This window comes from Triturus cristatus, chromosome 5_1 (genome assembly GCF_964204655.1).
Source record: "Triturus cristatus chromosome 5_1, aTriCri1.1, whole genome shotgun sequence".
NCBI lineage: Eukaryota > Metazoa > Chordata > Amphibia > Caudata > Salamandridae > Triturus > Triturus cristatus.
Genome location: NC_140587.1, coordinates 405,038,227 through 405,065,592, shown reverse-complemented (window position 1 = coordinate 405,065,592; position 27,366 = coordinate 405,038,227). Strand labels below are relative to the sequence as shown.

At 52.0% G+C, this 27,366-nt stretch overlaps 1 protein-coding gene across 15 annotated transcripts in view; it reads right to left on the bottom strand.

Moving 5' to 3' along the window:
- UBR5 (ubiquitin protein ligase E3 component n-recognin 5) overlaps positions 1–27,366 on the bottom strand; it is a 2,036,132-nt gene that overhangs the window by 677,225 nt on the left and 1,331,541 nt on the right. For all 15 annotated transcript variants that reach the window (XM_085605144.1, XM_085605147.1, XM_085605145.1 and 12 more), the window contains one exon: positions 10,759–11,027. In XM_085605144.1, the coding sequence (XP_085461270.1) occupies positions 10,759–11,027 (269 nt within the window). The remainder of the gene's footprint in view (positions 1–10,758; positions 11,028–27,366) is intronic.

Here is a 27,366-nt window from a genome sequence, read left to right as displayed (position 1 = left end):
CGTAACACAGGCCCCCGCAGCCCCTGCGGAGCGAGAGGGCCCCCCCCGCCCCCCAAGCTCCAGGGGGCCCCCTGAGTACAGCACTTCGGCCAGAGAGCTCCTGATAGAGTCCAGAGGGGGCCCCTCCACGTGCCTTGCAGTTGGGGGGGGGGGCCTCATTTTCGTTACGTCACTGCAGCGATGGAATTGGCAGCGCTGTTGATGTTCCGGTGGCAGTAATGCTGAACCTGAACACATACTGCAGACCAGGAACTGTAATTATGGAAGGAATATGCTACTTACCAGTATGCATCTGTTCTTGGCATGTACAGCTGCAGATCTATACACTGTGCATAGATCGCCATCTGGTGTTGGGCCCGGATATTGCAGTTGTTTATCTCTTGGAAAGTCTTTGGAAGTCACGAGGCATGCGACTCCTCCTTTGGATCGTATTGCACATGGGCTTCGGCTCCATCCTCAGATTGTTTTTCGCCAGCGGGTAAATGATAGAGCGTTGTAAGAAACAGGAAAGATGCCCATGTGTGCTGTATCTAAATAAGATAAACTGGAACAGATAAAGGTAGCCGGGGAAGCGGGTGGGAGTGTGTATATCTGCAGCTCGACATGCCAAGAACAGATGCATACTGGTAAGTAGCATATTCCGTTCGAGGCATATGAGCTGCAGATTACACACTGTGCATAACAGTACCCTCTCCTAGCGGCGACCTCCAGTATTGCAGTTGTTTGAAACAGTGTTTTGAGGACAGCCTGGCCCACACTAGCCTGTTGCTTAGTTTGCACATCTACACAATAGTGTTTAGTGAAAGTGTGCAGTGTAGACCATGTAGCTGCTTTGCAGATGATATCTAAGGGGATGTTCCCTAAAAATGCCATGGAAGCCCCTATTTTACGTGTAGAGTGGGCTTTAGGGGGAACAGATAGCGTCCTTTTTAGGTCTCGCTGAGCCCAGCGCCTGCGCTGGCTCGGAGAGACATTTTGTAGGTGAGTTTTCAAAGTGCTGCTGGCTGGCCTAGCGCTTGCGTTCCCGCGAGCGTGCACACGCGAACCGCCAGCCTTCAGCAGCACTTTGAAAACTCGTGCTTTAGCGCGTCATCGTGATGACTTTCGCTTTAACGGCCGCGCGGCGTTACTTTTACTGCCGCGCGGCCAATGCTGGTTTCTTTTGTCCTCTTTTCTTTTTCTGTCCTTATTTAAATTTAGCTCTTTTCCCTATATTGCATTCCTTTCTCTCTTTGTGACCGTTCTACCTGTGCTATTTATCTCCAAACAACCCCGGTCCTATTTCCCTTTCGCCCTCCATTTTCCACCTAGTCTATCCCCTTCTCTCCATCTACTCCACTCCACTGTCTCTCATGTTACTATCGTTTCTCGATTTTACTTTACCTCTTTAGCTCGTTGTTCTCTCCTTTCTTTTTCCACCTCTCCCATTTTTAACCGGTATTCCCTAGTTTCCGATCTGCGCTGCTTCTTCCTTGCTCCCACTTTCCATTTTCACTCCTCCACCTCTTGCTTGTGTCCCTTTAATATTGTCTTTTTCCTTTATTTTCATTCCCCTTCTCCTTTCAACCCGTCTCATCCATTTTCGCATCTTCTCAATCACTCCTCTATCCTGCTCCTCATTCCTATTTTTCTCCTATTTTTCCATTCCCCTCTTTGCTATTTTCTTTTATATTTCTTTTCCCTCGCTCTTCTGCGTTCCTCCAGTTTCTACGTTGTCCTCTCGCCTCTTTCAGTTATGCGCCTCTTCCCCCCTCCCCCCTGCCTCTCCCATAACCCACGCGTCCTCCCCTGCCCCTTACGTCTCCCCTTTTCCTCACACCCCCCTTCACACTTCATCCTCTGGCTGGCCGTGTCCCCACCGCTGCGGGAGCACTCGCAGTCCCTCAGCTCTTTTACTCAGGCACATCACCCTGATTTAAGAGAGGCACTTGATTCCTCCCAGGCCCAGAGGCCTCCCGAGCCGGGGACAGTGCTGGCTGCTCACATCTGCATTCACGAAGACCCCTGGGCCTCTGAGCTCGGCTTGAGGGCCCCTCGGCTGACACAGCTCGGATTCACGCAAACACTAGTGTCAAGGGGTCATGCGCAGGAATCTCTTTTACTTTAAAAACAAATTAGAATTTAATCGTTTAATTCAGATTTTTAGTTTTGAAAAGAACGTCACCATTGTTAAAAGAAATAAAATGCATTTTCACCAAATGTAGTCGATGGACTTCTTGAATGTAACAAGCATTGGCATAGCCAATAGGTCTTGCCTTTAAGACCTTATAAGTGTTTAGCCATGCAACAGTTGCATGACTAAATACTTATAAGGTCCCAAAAGCGAGACCTATTGGCTATGCAAATGCTTGTTGCTTTGTGGTAGCAAATCTGGATGCATTTAACAATCCACCTAGCTATCTCGGATTTGGAGATGGGGTTGCCTTTGTGTGGTGGTGAAAATGACACGAATAGTTGTTTGGTCTTGCGAAAAGGTTCTGTTCTCTCGATGTAGTAGAGTAAAGCTCTTTTGACGTCTAGGGTGTGTAGAGCTCTTTCTGCAATGGTTTGTGGCTGCAAGAAGAATACGGGCAGTTCCACAGATTGATTGAGGTGAAAGGGAGAAATGAATTTAGGAAGGAATTTTGGATTAGTGCGGAGAACAACCTTATTATGGTGCATTTGCAGAAAAGGTTCTTGAATGGTGAGTGCTTGTATCTCACTGACCCTTCTGAGGGAAGTAATGGCTACAAGGAAAGCCGTTTTCCATGTTAAAAATTGAAGCTCACATTTATGTAGAGGTTCAAACGGAGGCCCTATTAGTCTTGTGAGAACGATGTTTAGGTTCCACACCGGTGAGGGTGGTACTCTGGGGGGAATTAATCTTTTAAGGCCTTCCATGAAGGCTTTTATGGCAGGTACTCTGAAGAGTGATAGATGCTGTCTATTTTGTAGATATGCTGCTATGGCGGCAAGGTGTAGTCTAATAGACGTGTAGGCTAGGTTGCATCTTTGTAGGTGTAGTAAGTAGCCTATGATGTGTTGGATAGACACATCTAAGTGATTGATATTATTGTTGTGACAAATCACGAAACGTTTACACTTGGCTGCGTAGCAAGCTCTTGTGGTAGGGCGTCTAGCTTCTTTAATGACGTTCATACAGTCAGGGAGAAGATTAAGGTAACCAAATTCTAGGATTTCAGGAGCCAGATCGCAAGGTTGAGCTGAGCTGGGTCCGGGTGTCTGATCTCTCCATGGTTCTGGGTTAAGAGGCGTAGAGAGAGGAGTAACTTTTGGTGCGGAACTACGGAGAGTTCCAGCAATGTGGTGTACCACGGTTGTCTGGCCGAAGTCTGAGCAACTAGGATGAGAGTTAGGGAATGTTGCTGTAGTTTGCGCACCACTAATGGAATGAGTGGGAGAGGCGGAAAAGCGTACGCAAATCTGCCTGACTAGTTCATCCATATCGCATTGCCTTTGGACAATGGGTGTGGATATCTGGCGGCGAAGCTTGGGCATTTGGCGTTTTCGTGGGTGGCAAAGAGGTCTATCTGTGGTTGCTCCCACATTTGAAAGAATGTTGAAGAACTTGTGGATGAAGTTCCCACTCGTGAATTTGTTGTGTTTAACGGCTGAACAGATCTGCAATGGTGTTTTGGACTCTTGGGACAGGTTGGGCTAGGAGAAAAATGTTTTGAGGTATGGCCCACCTCCATATTGTCTGTGCTAGCTGAGACAGCTGCAGAGTGTGTGTGCCGCTCTGTTTTTGCATGTAGTACATTGCTGTCATGTCTGTGCGGACTAAGACAGCCTTGCCTCAGAGGTGTGTTTGAAAGGCTTTTAGGGCTAGAAATATGGCCAGTAACTCCAGATGGTTGATGTGGAGTAAAGTTTGTTGAGGTGTCCTCCTGCCCTGCATGGTGTGATGTAGTAGGTGAGCTCCCCAGCCGGAGAGCGATGCGTCCGCAGTTAGAACTATTTGAGGAACCGGCTCTAGGAACGGTCGCCCTTTGGAAAGGTTTTTGGTGGTCCACCACTGCAGAGAGTGATGGGCACGACCGTCTACCAACACCAGATCTGATAATTGACCCTGAGCCTGGTTCCATTGGCGTGCTAAGCACTTTTGGAGAGGACACATTTCGAGTCTTGCATGAGGTACTATGAATATGCAAGAAGCCATCATTCCTATAAGTTGCATAAACACTCGGGCTGGAAGAGAATGTTGTGGTTGAAATTTGGCACGAAGGACCTGTATGCTTGCTATCCTGGTGGGAGTGGGGTAGGCTAACGCTTTTGAGGTGTCCATGGTGGCACCGAGGTATTGTTGTACGTGGGACGGATGCTGATGGGACTTGGCGTAGTTTACTGTGAAGCCCAGGTCATGAAGTAGTTGGATAGTGGCGTGAGTGTGTTGTACACACTGGTTGTATGGGCTGGCTTTTATGAGCCAGTCGTCTAGGTATGGGAAGACGTGAATGTGTTGTCTTCTCAGGTGTGCTGCCACTACCGCTTGGCACTTGGTAAACACTTGTGGCGCTGTGGTGACTCCGAAGGGGAGTACTTTGAATTGGTAGTGGTGACCGTCCACTACGAATCTGAGAAACTTCCTGTGAGCGTTGTGAACGGGAATGTGGAAATAGGCGTCCTTGAGGTCTATGGTGGTCAGGAAGTCGTCCTGGGAGAGCAGAGGAAGCACCTGCTGGAGTTCGACCATGTGAAAGTGGTCTGAGTGTATGTATTGGTTTAGGGGTCTGAGGTCCAGAATAGGTCTTAGAGAGCCGTCCTTTTTTGGTATGAGAAAATATAGGGAGTAAACTCCCTTGTTTTGTTGGTGGGTAAGAACTGTTTCCTCCTGCTTTAAAAGTGACAAATGTTCCTGTGACATTGGGCGCTGTTTGGGTGGAATGGTTGGGGGGGGGGGGGGGGGGGGGGTAGATGTTAGTTCTAGACAGTAACCTGGTTGAATTATCTGTTGCACCCATCTGTCTGAGGTGATGGTAGCCCAGACAGGAAGGAAGGAAGTTGTGGAGTCTGCCCCCAACTGGAGTGGAATAGTCTGGGGGGAGTGGAGGGAAGTCACTGGGTGGGGGTGGAGGCAGAGCGGGAGGTGTTAGTTTTGCCTCTGCCTTTGTTGTTGTTACCCCTGTAACTGCCTCTTTGGCAACCCCTAGTGAAGGTGGATTGAGTGGGGGTCTTGTAGGAAGTGGAGGTGCTGTCGGATGAGTAGCCTCTGGTGGCGCTTCTATAGGACGAACGGCGAAAGGAGCGCCTGGGAACTTGCGACTGAAAGACTCCAATAGATTTTGCTGTGTCTGTGTCCTTTTTCATTTTTATAGGGCTACATTGACATGAGGGCCTAACAGGTGTTTCTCATCAAAAGGGTGGTTGAGGATGGAACTCTGAACCTCAGGTTTGAACCCTGAAATGTGTAGCCAGGCATGCCTATGCAGATGGACGCTAGTATTTATTGCCCTGGCGGTGGTGTCAGCGGCATCGAGGGCACAACGGATGGAGGTATTAGTGATAGTTTTACCCTCCTGAATCACTTCGTTGGCCCTATGTTTTTTGTCAGGGAGGTGTTGCATTATTGACTACAGCTCATCATAATGTGCCCTGTCATATGTGGCTAGGAGCGCTTGGGTGTTAGCAATGCGCCATATGTTGGCCGCTTGAGACGCTGTCCGCTTGCCAGAGGCGTCGAGGAGTTTAGACTCCTTATCTGGCGGTGGAGCCTCACCTGATGCCTGGGAATTGGCACGTTTCCTCGCATTGGAGACCACCAGGGAGTCTAGTGGTGCGGGGCCTTTAATGTAGCTTGGCTCTGTTGGGGCGGACTTATATTTTTTCTCAATGCAAGGGTTAATGACCCTGGCCCTTGGAGGAGAGTAGGCTCTGCTTTCTATGTTCACCCCCACTTTTTGCTTTTGCTCCACTGGTTTTCGACTTAGATGTGGCTGTGGGCCTGCTAATCAGACCCACAGCCCAGCTGTTCTCTCTCTAAACTAATACTATGTACTTTAAGTGCATAACCCAATTGGATAGGATCACCTCATTGGCCCCTGTACAGTGTACCTTAAGTACCCAGGGCATAGGTGTACCCTAGGCCTACCAGGGGCTGCAGCATGTATTATGCCACCCATGGCCTGGCCTTCCATTATGACACAACTGGCTGATCACTCAGCTGGGGCAAGGTCGTGTAATCACCCCTTGCTTAGGTGTAGTATTCCTATACCTACCTTATATATAGACACGTGTACCTATCAGCCACTCCTATGGCAGGCCTTAACAATCCTGGAGGCAGAGTGCTTGGTAACATGTGAGATGGTGCTCTAGCATGAGCTGAGCCTGTCTGCAGCTTTCGGAACCATGTCCTTATAGCTGTTCTCTGATATAGCCTACCATATACTCTTAAAGTGCCTTATAATCTTAAACGGTTATGGTAACTATGGTTTGGCTTTATCAAAACATGTTGTGTAATGTGTCCAACACTTTGGAATAATACCCCCATACCATTTCTGGCAATGAGGATATTATTCCCCCCTTCTAGAGGGAGAAGACATTTTGAAACCTACGTACCCGGTTAAAGTTAACCAGAGCCCCAGCATCACAAAATGGATGCTGCTGCCACAGACACAAGTCTGACCTCCTGCTGCTGGGAGTCCTTCCAGCGAGGGAGGCTTGGACAATAGGTTTCCTGCCTTGGGAGGTGCGAGCACCACCCTAGACAGGATTTAGTGTATTGGGGCAGGGAGGGTTGAATGAAACGAGACACTGCCTGGGGCACACAAGGTGTCCCATGCATAGTCCAGTTCAAACCGGTGCTGGGGCACTCCAGCCCCAGCTCTGGCGCGAAACTGGACAAAGGAAAGGGGGTGTAGCCACTCCCCTTCCTGGTCCCGCCCAGCCCACTAGCCCAGTATATTAGTAGCTAGTTGGGCCCTGCTAAATTAGATTAACCTGAATCTGCAACTTGAACAGAAACTCTGGACCTTCGACATTCGACCTCAGGAAGAAGACTGAAGAAATCTCCCTTGTGGCCAAGGAGTGACCACCCTGGGCAACCAGGCACCATCCAGCGAACGCTGCTTGCTTTGCGACTGAATCCTACGAGGGACGACTGCAGAGACTAACCAGCGCCGAGACTTCCAGACACCTCTGAACCAGATCCACATCTCCAGCGAAGCAGAGACCCGTGGAGGCGACGAGGGACGTGGGACCGGCGACTTGGGAAAAGTGGCTAGTAACCGACTAGCGCGACTTCTGAGGCTCCCTCGAGGCTGTGCTTGGGAAATTGAGAAGCCCCACTCCCAAGCACCATCTGCAAAGAAGACCAGCTCCCCACACTTCACGTGTTCTGCGTGGGGCCCTTCTGCAACTGTGTTGCTCGACGTGTTGTCCGGTTGCTGGCCCGTTGGCTAGTAGCCTCTGCGACGACGAACCTTTTGTTTCATCTTGCTGGTCCGGCTCCTCCAGACTGGCACCCGCTCCTCTGTGAAAGAGAAGCACCCCAGACCTTCCTGGTCTGCACCAGAAGCAAGTCCTCCATCCTGCGTGGGCTCTGCTTGCCAAAGCTGGTTGGGTCCTGACTCGACTTCGACGCCGCCGACAGCAAGAGCCTTCGTGGGACAGCTCACCTCCTGGTCCTGGTCGTCCTCGACGTCTCCTGGTATCCGTGGCTGCTGCGACAAGCTTCACCTCTTCACCTGCATCTTCACGACATCGCCTGGTTCCTTCCTGGTTCCTTCCCGGCTCCTGGCTGGTGACCTAGACTCTGTCCCTTCTGCTTGCAGGTTCCTTCCTTCTTGATCCCCACCTTCGGATCCACCGGACACTCTTCACTGACTGCCTGTCAGCAACTTTCCTTCAGGTATCCATAGAAGTCCACGACGAAACCCGACGCAAGTTCACACCTATGCACCCGCAGCCCGTGAGCTAGGTAACTTGGGTACTTCGGTGCTCACAAGGGTATTGACTTTCCTAGGGTCTAGTTTCCGAGTCTCGACTTTCTAGCTATACCAGAAGTGTCCTAAAACTGCTTATTTCTAACTGCTAGTGATTCTATAGACCTTTACGCATTACGCGTGAGTGTTTCCACTCTGCACCTGAATCCCGTGGGCCTGCCACTTCCTAACTGTTGGTAGTATAGTGTAGCCCCAGCGATTCCCTAGGCCTAGGCCTATCCTGTGTTCGTGACAGTGGTTCTTATACCACTTACTTAGTAGATGGTTTGCGTGGCCCCTAGGGCCGAACTGTATTACTTACCTGTGTGACTTAATGTATGCTTAAATAAGACTGTGTTGTACTTACCTCTAATCTCATAAAGAGTGCTGAGGGTTTGCCTAGAATAAATACATTCTATTTTTATATATATCTGTTGTGGTGTCCTTTCATTTGGTATTCAAGGGATTACATATGGTATAACAGCTGGCTTCACATGCCATTCAGAGTTTAGCCTAAGACTGCTCTTGTCCATGCTACCACTAGGATAGCTGGTCTATAAGGTTGACTTTACAACCAATCACCATAAGGGTTGTTTGGACTGATACAAGGTGTACACTAGAATTAGTGACATCATATATCAGGCCAACTTCTCACAGCCCTAACGGGGTCTTTAAAAACCTCTGGTGCGTGCTTAATAACCCCTTTAAGCATGGGCAGAATTGAGGTGGACCTCTGTGCAGTGTCAAATGTATCTAGGAGGAAATCCTCCTCTAAGGGGTCTGTGTGGAGATCAAACCCGTGATAGTGGGCAGCCCTATGGAGTAGCTGGTTAAAGCCCATGGTGTCCTCTGGGGCGAGGGTCTAGAAGGGTAAAGATCGTCCTGCGGGACGTTAGGGACGTCTGGGATGTTGTAGTCGTCCCATGGGTCTGGGGAGCCTGTAGGAGTAGGGTCCCCTGTTGGTTGGTTGTCCGCCCCTTCCCCTGTGTCGTAGATAATGTCATCATCATCCTCATCTGGAGATGGTGTGGGAGAATGATGGGGTGGGGGAGACGAAGGGGGAGGGGGTGGAGGAGGAAGAGGAGGTGAAGGAATCCTCAAAGGGGAGGTGGCAAAGTCTCTCCTTTTTGGTGGTGGAGCTGGTGCAGGCTTGTCCAGTGATCTTTTTCTGGTGCTAAGCGTCAAATGCCCAGTCTTTGGATCCTTTACGAGGGTTTTCTGGTAAGGATTGGGTCGAATCAGTTCCTCTGTAAGAGGCAGATCCTTCGGTGCCGATGGAGTCGGAGCCGTGGGTTTTTTAGGTGCCGATTCGGCACTGGTTCTTGGTTTGGAACCGTGGAGTTTAGAAATGTCTTTTGACATTTTCCGTTCCGGTTTGGGAGTAGAGGCTTTTCGGCTTCTTGCTTGGCTCCGAGGATGTTATCAGTGCTGAGGAGCCGGTGCCAGTATTCGGCACCAAGTGCTTCGGTGTCAAGCTCGGCGCGGACGAGGAAAGGGGAGGTTTCTTATTCGGTGCCGGTGTCGATGAGACTTTTTCGGCACCGAGGGTAGGCTGGCTCGAACCCGAGCTGCCTGAAGGCTTCATGGGGTTCTTAACCGGGCCCGGAAGCGAGGTATGGGAAGCAGTCTTTTGGTGCATACCTAGGCCCGAAGGCGTGACCGAAGCGTTTTTCAATGGCGTGGAGGGGGGTTAGGGTCGGGATCGACATCTGTACTCACACCCCTCTGTGCCGGAGTGATGTCCTCGACGTCGGACTCGTCAGCTTCGGAGGCGCTGACTAGGCCCTCTTCGGTGTGCTGTTGTTCCGGAACATCGACGCCTTCTTCGAAAATGTCGTCGGGGATCGAAGTCGACGAGTGAGCCATTGTTCTCCTTGCTTGTCGGTCCCGGATCGTCTTCTTCGATCGGAAGGAGGCACAAGCTGGACAGTCTCTTGCCTCGTGTTCTGGAGAGAGGCAGAGGTTGCACACCTCATGGAGATAGGTGTGGGGAAACTTCGACCCACATCGAGGACACTTTTTAAATGGCGTCCTTACCATCAGCCAGGACCGGAGCCCAAGTAGGCCCGATAGCCTTCGTCGACGACCGGAATCGAAGACTTCGATTGTTGAGTCGCGTAGAGTGTGGAGAACGCGAACGAGACAATACCGTCAAAAGGGGGAGGATTGCGCGCCGAACAGGAAAACTGGAACGGTTCCCAACTGGAGCGCGAAGAACACATCCGAGCCCGATGGCGGAAAAAAACAATCTGAGGATGGAGCCGAAGCCCATGCGCAATACAAACCAAGGGAGGAGTCACCCAACTCGTGACTTCCAAAGACTTTCCAAGAGAAAAACAACTGCAACATCCGGGCCGAACACCAGATGGCGATCTATGCACAGTGTGTAACCTGCAGCTCATATGCCTCAAACAATGCATTTAAGGGAGAAAACAAACTTAACAGGATAAACAAATAATTAAAAGATGTCAAATCTAGAATCAATGAAACCCTTAAAAATCAAAAGGTGAGCCGAGAAGCAGTTCTATATGAGGATGACAGATGAACAAGAAGCTGTGGAGGATTCAATGGAGTACAATATTGTGGGATTAAGCACCCACCCTGCAAAGCAGTTTTAAATAGAAGCCGATATTTAATCAGGCACTGCAGGACTCTAAACTTAAAGGGTCCAATGCATTTGAAAAGAAAAACTCTTGGTCACTCCAATGACATGTTAGTAATGGAGAATATGTTAGTTGGAGAAATGTATTAAAAATTAACACTAATATGAAAATGAACATATTACAAACAGTAAATGATGAGTTCATTCAACTGAGAGTTTTATACAGTACTATATTACCTGCAAATTTACTGCATCTTGATATGTCAGTTTGACAGCGGCTGGAATCTGAGAGTATACCAAGTGATTGTACTTGGGAATCAGACCCATTAAGTCGGAGATCTGTCGGATGACAATGCTGTATGCTCTTGCTAAACTACTAGCTGATGTCAAATAGCTACTTGCATTGCTAGCTTCCAGAGCAGCAGCTGCTGCTGCGGCACTTGTGTTGACATTGCTGCTTCGGCGCAAGTTTGACTGATCAATGTACATCAAACCAGATGAATTTGCTAATGCAGGAAAAAAAAAACAAAAAAAAAAAAACACATGAACAACTCAGAAATTACATACATAGTAAAACTAACACGGAATGCTTATCTTTATAGAGAAAATCAGTTCATAACAAAGGCAGACATACATACTAACTTAGAATCACAATATGTTACCAAGGAACAAGTTACATAACTTTAGACATGTTTTTTAATGATGCATTCTCCCTCCTGTGCATCGATCAACCAATGAAATAAGGTTCTTTGCACACCCAGTACTTGAAGTACGAGTTACTTACCTTCGGTAACGATGATTCTGGTAAAGACGATTATAGCCGCAGATTCCTTCAGAAAGAATTATCCCCAGGTGTAAGACTGGATCCGGAAACTTTTTTGCCACAGCATCCCTGCGCGCTGGGGCGACATCTCTCGACTCCGCCCAGGCGCCATCCGCGTACGTGACGTCAGCGAGGTCACATAAGACCCGCCCTGGCGCGCCTACGTCAGTTTTCTTCTGAGAACTTTTCCGCACCACAACGCGGAACCACCAGATAAACTGTGGAAGCATGGGAACAGTGTGCGAAGAGCAGAAAAATTGGAAAGAAACGGTGACTAACACCACCACCGGAGTAGTGCCAACACCGCAGAACCCAAGGGCAGGGAAAGAAGAACAAGCAGAAACCTGCGCAGTCACCCTGCCAGCACATAGACAACCTCCCATCCCTGTGCCCCAGAGGCAAGAACATGCGTAAAAGTCAAGGCACACGTAGGAAACCCACCGCCCCCCCCATCCTGAGCAAGGAATGGGCCCAGTCCCAAGACAGACAGGGACAACAAACCTCCAAGTCACCCCAACCTAGAGGGCAACCAAGGGGACAAGGAGGGAGGACAGGGATAGAAAGCAATCCCCTCCAAACCTGGAGTAGCCAGAGCAGCAGGGCACCGGAGCACCGGAAACCCATCCTCCAAAGGACCAAAGGAGGAATGAACCGCCCCCAGATGGAGCCGCCCGTCATGAACAAGGAAGGCACTCACAGGAGAGACAGCCCCCCACCAGGAGGCGAGTACCGAAGACCAACCCAAGGGTCCTCGCAGAATAGGGGAGGAAGGGCGGGCTGTGAAGGAATCTGAGGCTAGAATCGTCTCTACCAGATACATTGTTACCTAAGGTAACTCGTACATCTGATAGAGACTACTAGCCGCAGCTTCCTTCATGTAGAATAGATACCCTAGCAATACCCCCTGGGAAGGAGGGTCTGCAAAAGGACCCCACCAACCAATGCAGAACAGAGGGCCCCACAGGGGACCAGATATGTGGACCAGGTAGAACCTCGCCCCTGCCAGGCCAAGGGAATCCCCACAAGCAGGACCCCACTGACCCCAAGGGGATGTAGGAGGGAAAGAAGGATGAAGAGGCTCATACACTCAGCAGAGGAAACAAGGGCAAGGCCTGAGAGGCTGAAGCACCCCACTCCCCCACAAGGCAACATAGCTTCCGCCCAATGCCAAGACAGGAAAAGCGGAAGAAAAAAGAAGAAGCCGCCTAGAGGGCCCAAGGAAACTAGGGAGAAGGCGGCAAACCCACTCCAGATGGAGAGCAGCCTGCCAGCCAGAACAGCGCTGGCAGTCAAAGCCAGAAGCAAGAACAACAGCCCGAGGCCCCAGGAAGGCCGAGTAGGCGATGCCCGGCAAGGGAGACACAGGATCATTCTAGACCTTAGGACAGGAGCAGGAAGAGGAGGAGATGCCTCAGGAAGCAATAGCAACCTAGCTAAACGCCATGGAGAACAGGCACCCGAAGGCGACCAGAACCCTCTAGCAGAGCGCAAGGCATATGACACCACTACCCCACATAGGGTATGTTAAATCCCAAGACATGGGAACCCTCTTAGGAAGAACTTCGCAGCAGAGGAAAAAACAAAAGAGCCACGGGGAAAAAACACCGCCGCTGAAGGCTTGACAAGCAGCCCAAGCAAAGCAGAAGGCCCAATCTCAGGGCCAAGTCTGCGCAACAACTCCTGCAGAACCCACACACAATCAACACAAGGGCCGTTCAGCTGCCAACAATGCCAAAGTCCCAAGGATGGACGCGAACGGCCAGAAAACACACTCCACAGCCAGAACAGCCGGCCTAAGAAGGCCCAGAATCAACCCAACTCAGAAGTCACTGAGGAGGGGACGGAGGAGGATAAGGCGGAGGAGGAGGACAGAGCCCTGCCAAGAGTCTTTGGATGGTGGAGTCGGCCGGGGCATGGAACAACAGGCTACCATCAAACGGAAGGTCGATGAGTCGCTCCCTAATATTCTCAGGGAATACTCCGTCCTGAAGCCAAGCATGGCGACGGAGAGCGACTGAGGAAGCCATGGACCGGCCCAGCACCTATGAGATGTCCAGAGCGGAGCGGAGAATAAACGCCGCAAGCTCCCGGCCATCCAATGCATGATGCCGTAAGTCCACCTGACCAGACTCCTGGGACGCTGCAGATCCCTGAGACTCAGCCGAGTCCCACAAGCAGGAGGAGGCCCTAGCCAGCACACACAAGGTGTTAAGGGCCCGCAGGGCCGCGCTGGACGAAGCGAACATGTTGCGTCCCCAAGAGTCCAGCCAGCGGGCCTCTCGGGACGGCGGAGACAACAGTGGGGGCAGGGAGGAAAAAGCAGTCCGCAAAAGGGGGCTAGCGGCTGAGGGGTGAGGGGAAAGACACGCGGGTCACGCAGTGCCAGGAGGTGCCGGTGCAGAAGATGCTGAGGCACCGGGTCCCCTGAGGCAGGCCGCCTCCAAGCCCCTGTCAAGGAGGAAAGGAGCGAACCTTCAAAGGGAAGTAAGATTTCCCTCCCACCAGAGCCCTGGTGGAGGACCTCCAATAGCTGGTCTGCCGGAAAGTGAGCCACCTGGTCACCCATGCGCAGGAAGCCCACAGCCGTGGACACCGAGTGAGCGAAAACCGCACCCGCCTCCATAGGGCCTTGCGGTGGAAAAAGCAGCTCCTCCGTGGGCGACGGCTACAAACTAAGGCGGCCGTCCCCGAGGCCAAGCGGGATGGGCAAGGGCCAGACCTGGAAGTCAGAAGGAGCCGAAGAATGAGTTACCTGCCGCTCTTCCGACGAACACCTCTGCCTCAGGAAGGGCGGGGAGACGCCCTTCGATGCCGGTGAAAAAGACACCACACGGCGACCAGTCTCCGGGGAGGACGACACCAATATAGAGTGTGCCTCCGGAGAAGGAGCGTCCGAAGACGAATCCGCGGTACGACTCCTGCGCGCAGCCGGAGAATCCGCTGCTTGAGGCAGGACGTCGGCACCAGCCGTTGTCACCGGACAAGGTACCTCCAAGTCACCCCGCACCGGAGACCGGAGTAGAGCTGGAGCCGCACCGGCCCAGGCGCGGCGCTGGGATGACGCCGACCCGACCCCCGCCGAGGTAGCCACCTGCGTGGGGGAACAAGACGGGCCTGGGGAGTGGCACGAAGCCCCCGGAGAGCCGCGGCCCAGAAAGAGGTAAAGATCGCTTGGCAACACATGTGGCGGCGCCAGGGACGATCCAACCTCCGACTCGCCCAGCCGCCTGTGGGGAGGGACGAGAGGGGCCTGTAGAGGGACGAGGGGTCCTCCCTCAGCCTCGACCCGGAGCAGGACGAGGAGGGTCCACCGACCCCTGTGGCTATGCACGGTCCAGCTGCTGCCGGCGCCGTAGCGGCATCACCTCAGTCTTAGACAGGACCACCTTGTCAAAGGACCAAGAGGAGCTCGGGGATGCGACCCGAGCCCCAGCGACCACCCGCGACACCACAGGGACCCCCGCAGGAGTTTGCGGCGAGGCAAAGACACCGTGGCCTGAAGGAGGTGCCCCAGAGGAGCCGCACCCCAACAGCACCACATCCCCCAAGTCTGGATCCGAACCAGTCGGCGCCGGAGCCACCGGTGGCGCCGCGGAGGGCCCTGCGCAGGGTGAGGGATCCGCCGACGCCCCAGGAGGGGAAGGAGGAGGAGACGCCAGCGAGACCTGTAAAGCCGCCACCTATGTCTCCATTTGGACTCTCGACGCCCCAACACCTGGAAACGGTGGATAGGACGACACGCGGGGTGCATCACCCACGGAGAGTCCACACCCCCGGGGGGCCGGAAACCAGCCCCCGTGGACAAACTGCGACACTTACCCACCAGGGCGCAACGCTCACGTGACATCGGAGAAGGGCGAGGACAAAGACCACGGCCGAATCTGAAGCCGTCGGCCGAAGCAGACCGAGGGGAGGACGTAGACCTGGAGAGACACGCCGCGAGAAGTTCCATCCGGTGCTCCCGCCGCGACTTCTGCTTCAACTGTTGGCACGCCGCACAATCTGTGGTGTCGTGATCCTCCCCCAAACACCACATACAAATGAGGTGAGGGTACGTCGCCGACATAAGATGCCCACAAAACGTGCAAGATTTAAAGCCTTCGCACACTGTTCTACCAAAAAGAAATGGAAGAAAAATGGGTCCTAACAGGCACGTAGCAAGGATCGGATCTGCGTTGCATGCGGAAAAGGAAAAAACTGACGTAGGCGTGCCGAGGCGGGTCTTATGTGACCTCGCGGACGACGCTTGGGCGGAATCGCGTGATGTCGCCCGGCGCACAGGGATGCTGTGGCAAAAAAGTTTCCGGATCCAGTCTCACGCCTGGGGATAATTCTACGTGAAGGAATCTGCGGCTAGTAGTCTCTATCAGATGGTATATACAGACACCAGAAAGAAGGAGGAGCTCCAGTGACCTCCTTGGCAGTAATGCTACATGAAGAGACTTTCTTCATGTATAATGAACTTCCAATGTCTGCCATTGTATTTAGGAAATAATTACCCCAAGCCAGAGACTGCAAACTGTAAAATAAACAGCAAAAATACAGAAGTGATTAATCGAATATGGAAGCAAGAAAGTGGTTATTAAAAAGAGGGGTTAGGTAGTCTGCAGATTTATCATCTGATGTAAAAGTCCAAATAATAAACGTAAAAGTGGACCGTTTGAGTGTTACCAGTTTGCTTATGCCAAAAATCCTCTTGAACTGCTCGACACCAGAAGGCGTCTTCTGTCAGTAATGTTTAAGTCTAGTCCTTGGCTAAATCACGGCCAAGTCTCAGTACGTATGAATATTCATTTAAATACAGTTTGTTCAGAGATGGTGTGAGACATCAACTTGGGATTCTAGAGCAGTGTAGGAAAGAAGGATCAGCTTTTATGGTTACCCTCACTTTTTGCTTGGTGTCAGTATATTTTTGACTAGTCTGACTGAGATCCTGCTTATCAGAACCTCAGTTACTGTGCTTTCTACCTAATCTGACCATGGTAAGTACTTCTGTACATCCACAATCAGTTACTGGTGTACCTTTGTAAGTCCCTAGTATATGGTACTGAGGTACACAGGGCATAGGTACACCAGGGGTCTCACATGGGCTGCAGCATGTATTGTGCCACACATGGGAGACCACTTAAACTGTGACTACAGGCCTGTCATTGCAGTCTGTGTGAGTTGGTGCTTGCACCACTCACAACAGATATAAGATTCCGTATATCTGGGGTCACTACACTTAAAACCTATAAGTCACCCCTATGGCAGGCTCTTCAGTCCTGAGGGCAGAGTGCTTGGTTATAAGTGTGAGGGTGCCCCTGCCTGAGCAGGACACCACTACAAACCATAGAGTCGATTCTCCAGGCTTTTTCAAGTGTAGTCATCATTTTTAATGTACAAGTTACTTACCTTCGGTAACGATGTGTCTGATAGAGACGATTCTAGCCGCAGATTCCTTAACGTAGAATTATCCCCAGGCAAGAGACTGGACCCGGAAAACGTTCTTTGCCCCAGCATCTCTGCGCGCCGGGGGGCGGCACCATGCGACTCCGCCCTGACATTGTCCGCGGGCGTGACGTCAGCGAGTTCACATAAGCACCCGGCACGCTGACATCAGTTTTCTTCGGAGAACTTTTCCATGCCACAACGCGGAGCCATCACAAACAAAACTGTGGAGAGTACGGGAACAGTGTGCGAACATTTTGTGAAATAGAAAAGAGAGAAACGAAAGGCGATATACAGCACCAGTTGGTAAAGTGCCAAGCACTAAGTTACAAAAAGCCATAGCGGTGAAAGCCATAGCAGCGAAAGAGCAGAGCACCACTCTGAGGAACACCCTCAACCAGCCAAGGCAACAGCCTCCCAGGAGGCAGAAAGCATGTGAAAAAATGCCATAGCAGAAGAGAGAGAGTGCAAGCACAATCCACAACAGTGAAGGGCCACAAGCCCGGAACAGAAGAATAACAGCAATCCACTCCTAGACGACACCATCAAGGAGGGCCATATCCCCTGAAAGGAGCGAAAAGGCCGAGGTACAGGCAAAACAACCCCCAACGTAGTGGACTGCAAGGGAATCAGAAACCCTACGCAAGCAAAGAGAGAAGAGCAAAAGGAGGCCACTACACTGGAGAAAAATCCAGGAAAGGAGGGATCCAGAAGCACACAGGAACCAACCGACCATGTATCATAAAGTAAGGGGTGGAACAATCAAGCAGAACGAAGCATCCTGCCCGGGAGAAAGCAAAGCGGACAACCACAGAAGACACAACCAAAGGTGCAGAAAACCAACCAAAGGTCCTCGCAGAACGGGGAGGAAGGGCAGGCCGTCTAGGAATCTGCAGCTAGAATAGTCTCTACCAGATACATTGTTACCGAAGGTAAGTAACTTGTACATCTGATAGAGACTACTAGCCGCAGATTCCTTAACGTAGAATAGAAATTCCTAGCCATACCCAGAAGGGAGGGGGGCCTGGGAGAGAGCCTCCCCAGCAGGAGAGACACAGGGCCCCAGCAGGGGACAAGTCACAGGAACAAGAAGGGAAGGCCAGGAGATCCCAAGCCCAACTAAGGGAGAACCGCCCAACACCCCGCAGGGGCAGACAGCTCCAGAAGGGCCTCAAGGAACCAAAGAAGCACCTCGAACCCCAGGGAAAAGAGGTAGAACCGGAGGCAGGGACTGCCGTAAGAAGCACACACAGTGATAGGAAACAGCCTAACACACCTCGGCCGCAAGCAACAGACAAGGCAGGAACGGCCCCACCGCCAATAGCGCAGGCGTAAGAAGAAAGGCACAGGTGCACAATGCCCCAGCGGAACCAGGGGCAGGGGCAAAAGGGAACACATCAAAGGCCATGACGGTGGACCAGAACAAGCAGACATGTGCAGGCATGCGCAGCCAGCAGCAGGCAACACCATGGAGCAGTGCCCCAGGACAAGTTAGGCACGGCAGAGGCCAGGGAGGGCCACGACACACCCTAAAGGAGGGGCCGGTTCAGAAACACACACTGACCCACGAAAGAAGTGGGACCAGGCAGAAGAGAAAGAGAGAAAGACACAGAGGATGGACCTAGGTTGTCAACCACAACACAGAAAGTCAAGGAAAGCCAGTCAGTCTGGAACACCAGACAGAGAACCAGGCCGAAACGCCGGACAGAAGGGCGGAATCGCCACAACACAACGCCGCAGACAGCAGGCCAGACCGGTCTACCGACATAGCGAACATGGAGAAGGACAGACCTGGGCGTAACGCAAGCTGCGCCAAAACAAATGTCAAAGAGACCGCACCTGCGAAATACCAAGACGCCAAGGAGAGCAAGGAACCTGAAAAGGGGTGACCACACCTCCCCAGCACATGACAGAGCTATGTAATAGCAACAAGTACCCCACATAGGATATGCTATATCCCAAGAAAACATGGGAACACCTCTTAGGAAAAAATTCCGCAGCAGAGGACAAACAGAAAGGCCTGCGGGCAGAACCGCAGACGGCTTGCCAAGCAGCCAACAAAGACACAAAAAGCCGAATCTCAGGACCAACACGGGCTGACCAACAGCCAAAACCACAAGTCAGAAAAGGGGGCTGAACCAATAGTCAACAGCACCGAAAGGCCAACCGAAGGACTCTGAAGGCACACCAACCACACAACCGGGGCTACAGAACACTAGACCCCAGAAAACAATGGGAGAACACCCCCCAGAACACAGCAGAGGACCGACATCCAGGTTCACTGAGGAGGAGGAGGAGGAGAAGGAAAAAGCCAAGCAAGGAACCGCTGAATGGCAGAATCCGCAGGGGCGTGAAACAAAAGAGCGCCATCGAAAGGGAGGTCAACCAGACTCTCCCTAACATTCTCAGGGAAAACACTATCCCTCAGCCAAGCATGGCGACGGAGGGCTACCGAAAAAGCCGTAGTACGACCAAGAGCCTCAGAGACATCTAGAGCCGAGCGAAGAATAAACACAGCCAGCTCCCGGCCATCCAACACATGGTGCCGCAGATCAGCGCAGGCACCCTCCTGAGAAGTACAAGACAGAAGAGACTCCGTGAAATCCCACAAGCTGGAAGTGGCACTGGCAAACAGACAAAGCGTGATGAGCGCCCGCAAGGCAGCACTGGAAGAAGCGAAGATGTTGCGCCCTCATGAATCTAACAACCGGGCCTCCCGTGACGGAGGAGACAACACCGATGGCAAGGAGGGAAAAGCAGTCTGCAGAAGAGGGCCCCTGGTAGAAGGGTGGAAGGAAAGGCAGACAGGATCATGCGGAGCAGGTGGCGGCGCAGGAGCGGCTGAGGCACCGGGTCCCCCGTGGCAGGACACCCCCAGGCCCCCAAGAGAGAATTATGGAGCGAAGCTTCGAAAGGAAAAAGCAACTCCCGTCCATCAGAGCCCTGATGGCGAACCTCAAGCAAATGATCCACGGGGAAATGGGCAGCCGGGTCGCCCATGCGCAAAATCCCCGCAGCCGTGGAGACAGCCCGGGCGAAGGCAGCACTCTGCTCCGTATAGCAACGCGGTGGGGAGAGCAATTCCTCCGTGGGCGACGGCTGTAAGCTAAGCCGGCCGTTCCTCAGCCCAACCGGAGGAAGAAAAGACCAAGCTTGGAATGGGGGGAGGTTGACAGACGAGTGAGGAACCTGAGGCGCCTCTGGGGAAGATTGTGGGCGCGGGGACGGCGAAGAGCCCTCCTTGGAAGACGCTGAGGAAAAAGCCACGACGCGGTGTCCCGTCTCCGGGGAAGAAGAGACAAAAAGTTGCCGAACCTCTGGAGAAGAGGGGGTCTCCAAAGATGAATCGACGACCCGACGCTGGCACGGCGCTGTGGAGTCCGCCACTGGCGCCAGCGCGACATCGACCGGCGCCGAAGGGGACGCTGAGACAACCACCACCACCACCACCACCACCACCACCACCACCACCACCACCAGCGCAGTGGGAGAACGGGGCAGGGTCAAAGCCAGGGGCGGCTAAAGAATGGCGCCGACTCGCCCTCCGACGAGGCAGCCGCCTGCGTGGAGAGACAAGGGGGACCCGGGGACGCGCCCCGGCCCCTAGCCAGCCCCTGCGGCGCCGCCAAGGCCAGCGGCAGCAGGCACGGCGTCAGCCCAGCCTTGGACAAGGACGCCGCCTGCCCAGAGGACCGAGGGGGACTCTAGGACGAACCACGAGTCCCGGCAACCTCCAGCGACCCCCACGGGGGTTTGCGGCGATGCAGAGGCACTGTGGTCCGAAGTGGGGAACCCTGTAGGGCCGCACCCAGACGACACCACATCCCCAAGACCTGAAGCCGAACCTGTCAGCGCTGGGGCCGGAGCCGCCGGCGACTCCACAGAAGGCCCCGCACATGGCAAGGGATCCGCGGACGTCCCAGGAAGAGGAGGAAGAGCCAAGGAGACCTGCAGGGCCGCAGCATAGGTCTCCATTTGGACTCTGGTCGCCCCCATGCCGGGAAACGGCGGGTAGGGTGGCGACGCACGAGGCAGCACAACCCTCGGAGAACCCACGCCACCCACAGGGCGGGGACCGGGCCTCGGGGACAAGCTGCGACACAAACGGACGTGCGACGCCCTTGAGGCCTCGGAGAGGGATGATGTCGGAGATGGAAGCGGCGGTTCTTGAACCCTTCCGCAGGGGACGGACGCGGTGACGCCGCCGACCTGGACATGCGGGCCGAAAGGAGTTTCATCTGGAACTCCCACTGGGACTTCGGCTTCATCTGCTGACAAGCCTCGCAGTCCGTGGAGTCATGGTGCTCACCCAAACACCACATACAAATGGGGTGAGGGTCCGTCGCCGACATCTGGCACGCGCAAGACGAGCACGTCTTGAAGCCCGAAGGCATTCGCACACTTTTCTTAAAAGGAAACACAAAGCGTGAAAAGAGGGCCTGAAAACAGGCGAGGGACACGATCCGGAACCGCATGGCACACGGAAAAGAAGAACACTGATGTCAGCGCGCCGGGTTGGGCTTATGTGACCTCGCTGACGTCATGCCCGTGGACGTCAGGGCGGATTCGCGTTGTGCCAACCCCCCGGCGCGTAGAGATGCTGCGGCAAAGAACGTTTTCCGGGTCCAGTCTCACGCCTGGGGATAATTCTACATCAAGAAATCTGCGGCTAGTAGTCTCTATCAGATAACACACATAGTGGACATCAGTCATTACGAGATGGCTAACTACATAGTGGCTTCATCAAACCATGTCATGTTTGGTATCAAACATGTTGGAATCATACCCAAACACCGACTCCAGTGTTGGAAGTATGATCCCATGTACTGGGGAACTCCCTTGGGTACAGGTAATAGCCTTTCAGGGTCTGACAGCAAGCTAGTACTGCTGCCGGCCACAGACACGATTCTGCCCTCCTGCTGCTGAGCCAAGCTTGAGCAGGGGACGGTAGAACAATAGGTTTCCTGGCACAGGGAGGTTTGACCACCTCCCAGACAGGACTTCGTGTATTGGGCTGGAGTGGGGGCGCTTGCCAGCGCCACAAGACTGATTTGAAGGCCACATTTGATGCCCTCATTGCTTACTCCAGTTTGAGCCAGTTGAGGGAGCTCTTGGCTCCCGCTCTGGCGTGAAACTAGACAAAAGACATGGGAGTATTCTCCCCTCCGTCCAGCTTCTGCTCTGGGAGGAACCCCCGTGTCGTTCCAACCCTTTCTCTAGGGTACTTAAGGGCTTACCTGCGGGTGGTTCCTTAGATTCATTGCGGGACAAGACTCAAGCCTGAAACCACGTCACTCTCCGACCGTCTGGAAACTTGGACTTCACTGTACTTCGCCTGGAACCAAGACCGCATCAAGAAAGATTCCTGCTGCTTCTTGTCTTGCTGTTCTGCAACTCTTCTTTGTCATGTGTGTCTGTGCTTCTTCCAGTATCTTCAACAGACCTGTGGGTATCAAGGACACCCAGAGCAATCTCCCTTTGAGTGAACGAGTCACCCCCCTGCATCTGCAGGCACCACTAAGATGACCGATCTGCTGCTCCTGATGTCCTACGGACTTCAAAAGGCTCAGCAACACAGGGGGTGTTTCTGCAATTCCCGTGAGGCCTGACCTGTCCTCTACACAATGGTGAGGCCAGTATCTCTCCTCTGAAACTCTGGGACCAAACCTGTGTTGTAGTAAGCTGGCTCTGTATATACTATACCAAAGTAAGGTATAGTGTGCAGAGAGTGCAGTAGAACCCCAAAGGTAGGCAGAAGTACAAGTAGATAATACCTTGCTCTCTATTTGTGGCAGAGTGGGTGAGCAGTAAGGCTTTATCTGAGGGTAGTGTTAAGCATTTATTTTACACACTCAGGCAAGAAATGATGTCAGACACACAAATACTAAACTCAGACCAATTTTGTTTGTATAAAAATATTATTTAGTTGTATTTTTATTTTTAGAACCAAACCAGACCTGGTACAGGTAAGTGAATAATACTTTGCAAGATTTATGCAGTGAATCACAGTTGAATGCAGGGGTCTTGAGGTCAGTAGCCATAGGGCTACAGCCCTTAGGGTGACTACATCCTTGGTGAGCTCACCCCACATGGGGGAGTTGGTACAATCCCTAATCGGAGAGTGTGAGAAAGTGCCATCTTTCTTGCATGGTATGCCCCCACTTTTTGCTAAATTGCTGAATGTACTTCGATTGAGTGTACCCTGGGTTCCTGCCAATCAGGTGCCCAGGGCCTATGTTCCTTCCTTAAACCACACAAACTCCAAATTGGCAAACCCTAGCCACATGTCAGCCCCTAGTAAATGGTACCCTAGGTACCCAGGGCCTTGTGGCCAGGGAAGGCCTCTAAGGGCTGCAGCACTCATTGTGCCACCCTCAGAGGCCCTGTACGCTTACACACACACTGCCCTTGCAGGCTGAGTGTCTGGGTGCAGGACAAAACAAAGAGTCGACATGGCACACATCACTGTGTACCATGCCCATCACCTACACTGCCAAGGCATATGTCAGCCACCCCTCTAGCTGGGTGCATTACGCCTATGGTGTGGGCACAGGAGCAGGAGCCCTGTGCCCCTACAGTACCCGGGTCCATTCCTGGGCACTGTAAGTGCAGTGCTGTCATTTAAGAGTACATGGTGCTGAGAGCTTGTCAAACACGAGCTCCACAGCACCATATTGGCAACACTGAAGCCTGGGAAGTTTGGTATCAAACTTCTCAGCACATTGAACCCACACTGATGCCAGTGTAGGATCTAATGTACTAACCACCCCAGAGGGCATCTTAGAGATGCCCCCTTACAGCTAACTTACAATCCACGTCTGCTCTGAGGCTGCCCAGGCTGCCACACAGCAGACACGTTGCTGGACCCCTGGGTGGGAGAGCCCCTGCTCTCCCGGGCCTGCAACAATGCACATCCTGGGTGAGGTGAAAAATCTCCTCCCCCAGGATGAGCAAATGGAAGCTTCAAAGGCAGGCCGCCATTTGGAGTTTCCCCAGGCCACTGCAACCCCCCACTCTGGCGGGAAGCTTGGCCGGAAACCCCATACAAGGACAGTGGATGTGCCAGCCTGCCCACCCCACCCCTCAGGTGGGGGAGGCGAGGTGAAGCACATCTCAGGGCTCTCGCCATCTTGAAGATGGGAGGCCCTACCCTATCAGGATTAGGCTACTGCCCCCCTCCCACAGGAGAGATGCAGGATAGGGGGTGTACCCACCCCAGGACAGGTACCCATTGGTCCCTGGCCTTCACCTACCTGTAACGCCCCTAAATCTAGTATTTAGGGGCACCCTGAACCTTCCTTCCTTAGATTCCAGATAGAAAATTACAAGAAGAGCAAGAAGAACAAAGACCTGCCCTGCAGCTGCTAAACAGAGAAGAAGACAACAACTGCTTAGGCCCCAGCCCTACCGGCCTGTCGACTCTCAAACCTGCACCAGCGCGGCATCTCTCGTGGCCAGCAACCTCACCAACCCCGGAGGACCTGGCTACCTTTTGGCTCTAAGCCCCTGGGACTCCCATGAGTAGAGGCTCTACTCAAGAAACCTATTTTTAACCCCTGGCAGCAGCCCGGAACCGCGGACCCAACACACTCTGCACCAGCCAAGCCTGGCCAGTGCCGGAGTGGACAAAGACCCTGAGGACGACCCCACGGCGACTGTGACCCCGAGTCCGGCACCCAAGGACCCCCCTCGACATCCCGGAGGAAGCCTGCAGCCTCAGAACCAAGTGCCACCCCAACCGCGATCAACCAGAGGGTAAGATTCCCGACGTCAAAAGGCACCCCTGCGCCCTGCGGTCCCCTGTGCCCAATCCCGGGGTACCCACCTAACCTACAACTACCCAACTTACCTCTCGAAGTGGTGGTGGCACCTGAAACATCCTCGTCCCGAGCCTGCAGCCTTTTTCCAAACCGGAACATTCCCATTGATTTCCATTGAGCGCCCGAGGGCTCAAAAGTACCCTGCACCCAGCCGCCCGAGTGGCCCTGGCAGTGCCCTCTCTACACTAACCTACTTCCCCACTTGCCCTGAGTAAGTGACCAGGAGCCCAGCTCCCACAGCCGCGTGGCTTGCCAGACAGCAGCCACCAACCAAGGCCCCCCTATCCCTCATAGGATAACATTGGGCCTAACTCTCTCTGCACCCGGCCGTCCTGAAACCGCTGAGGGTGAACCAACTGTACCTACCTGACACTGGGGGACCCCTGAGTCCATGCCCGGAATTTCAACTCTGCCAGTCAAGTACTTACCCTTAAACCGCTAACTCCATTTTCCTCATAGGGTAACATTGACTGGCTTTTTCTTCAAAAATCTTCTAAGTGTGAACTTTTCAAAACTGCAAAAATTCACCAAAAATCAGCCAAGTGACAAAAACGAATTTACTCACCTGCTCCTAGGTGAGCTCCCAGTGCTGGATCTTGGTGCCCAGCCCTGACCCTGAAAAGTGTTCACAACTATACTTACCTCTAACTCATTTTTCTCCCATAGGAAACCATTGTCTGCTTTTCTGTGAAATTTCTTCTAAGTGTCTATTTTTGCAAATTTGAAATATTCTTTTAAAATCGTACCATTTCTGCAAACGAAATTACTTACCTGCTTTTGATAAGGACCCCAGTCCTGGGTCTAGGTACCCAGTCCTGGATTACTAAAGTAACGATAAAGTACTCTACCTGCAATTTGAATTTCTTGCCATAGAGATCCATTGAATGTTTTCTTTGAAATATTTTCTAAGTGCTAACTTCTGAAATAGCTAAATATTATTTAAAAATCATTACAGTTATTAAGTCGACTTTCATCACTTGATTCTGAATACTGACCCAAGGCTGGTTCTAGGAGCCAGACCTGGAATTCCAAAAGTAATCTGAAAAGTAATTTATTACAAATAACCTGAATTTACCATTGAGCTCAATGCATTGTTATGTTTAGGAAATAGGATTTTTTATTGCAACCAACTGACTGTTTACACAAATTTATTGCTTGAGACAAAAGTATTTATATTCAACCTCTCATTCTGAGAAAGTATATTTTTACCCCCTTTGTGGTTCTAAAAATAAAACAAGCATATATTTTATATATATAAACCATTGGCCTAGAGTTCAGTTATTGAGTGTGTGAAACCATTTGCGGACTGAGTGTGTACAATAAATGCTTTACACTGTCCTCTGGTACTGCCTTACTGCTCGACCAAGCTACCACTTTTGAGAGTAAGGTCATACCTAACTTTGACCTCTATCAGCCTCTGGGGGACTGTGGACTCTGTACACCCTGTACCTATTAGGGAACAGTATATACAGAGCCACTTTCTCACAGAGAGTGCCTGCCATCTGCAAAAATGGGCTTCACCTCGCCTTCCCCATCTGAGGGATGAGGTTGGCACACCTTCTGGGCTGTTCTAATTTTCTCACCAAAAAGGAGGGGAGACAGGAAGGGGGCCTGCTCCTGATAGCAGTAGAGGCTGGGGGTTGTGTTACAAAGGAGGCAATGCCTTTGAAGCTCCCCTGCCACATATGGCTCTTCCTGACCTGGGGGAGGTGTGACCACCTTCGCCCACGAAAGGCTTTGTTTCTGGGCTCAGGGAGCGAAGGCTCCCACCCCAGGGGTCCAGAAACATGTCTCGTAGTGGCAGGCTGGTGTTTACCAGTCAGGGAACCCACCAGAGGCTAGTCATTTTTCAGGGGGAATCTCTAAGATACCCTCTGAGTGCATTGTATAATAAATCCCACACTGGCATCAGTGTGGGTTTATTATGCTGAGAAGTTTGCTATCAAACTTCCCAGAATTCAGTAAATCAATTATGGTGCTGTGGAGTTCGCAATGACATACTCCCAGACCATATACTCTTTATGGCTTTACTGCACTTACGTCTAAGAATGGACTTCGACACTGTAGGGGTACAGTGCTCATGCAACTGTACCCTCACCAGTGGTATAGTGCACACAGCTAGAGGGATGTCTGTGGAAAGCTTGCCCTGTATATACTATACCAAAGTGAGGTATAGTATGCACAGAGCCCAGTGGTACCCAAAATGTAGGCAGACGTAATTTACTCTCTATTTGTGGTAGTGCGTGTGAGAAGTTGGCCTGATGTATGATGTCACTAGTTCTAGTGTACACCTTATATCAGTCCAAATACCCTTATGGTGATTGGTTGTAAAGTCAACCTTATAGACCAGCTATCCTAGTGGTAGCATGGACAAGAGCAGTCTTAGACTAAACTCTGAATGGCATGTAAAGCCAGCTGTGATACCATATATAATCCCTTGAATACCAAATGAAAGGACACCACAACAGATATATATATAAAATAAAGTGTATTTATTCTAGTCAAACCCTCAGCACTTTTTATGAGATTAGAGGTAAGTACAACACAGTCTTATTTAAGCATACATTAAGTCACACAGGTAAGTAATACAGTTAGGCCCTAGGGGCCACGCAAACCATATACTAAGTAAGTGGTATAAGGACCACTGTCACGGAAATAGAATAGGCCTAGGCCTAGGGAATCGCTGGGGCTACACTAGCGTTAGTTAGGAAGTGGGAGGCCCACGGGATTCGTGTGCAGAGTGGAAACACTCACGCGTAATGCGTAAAAGTC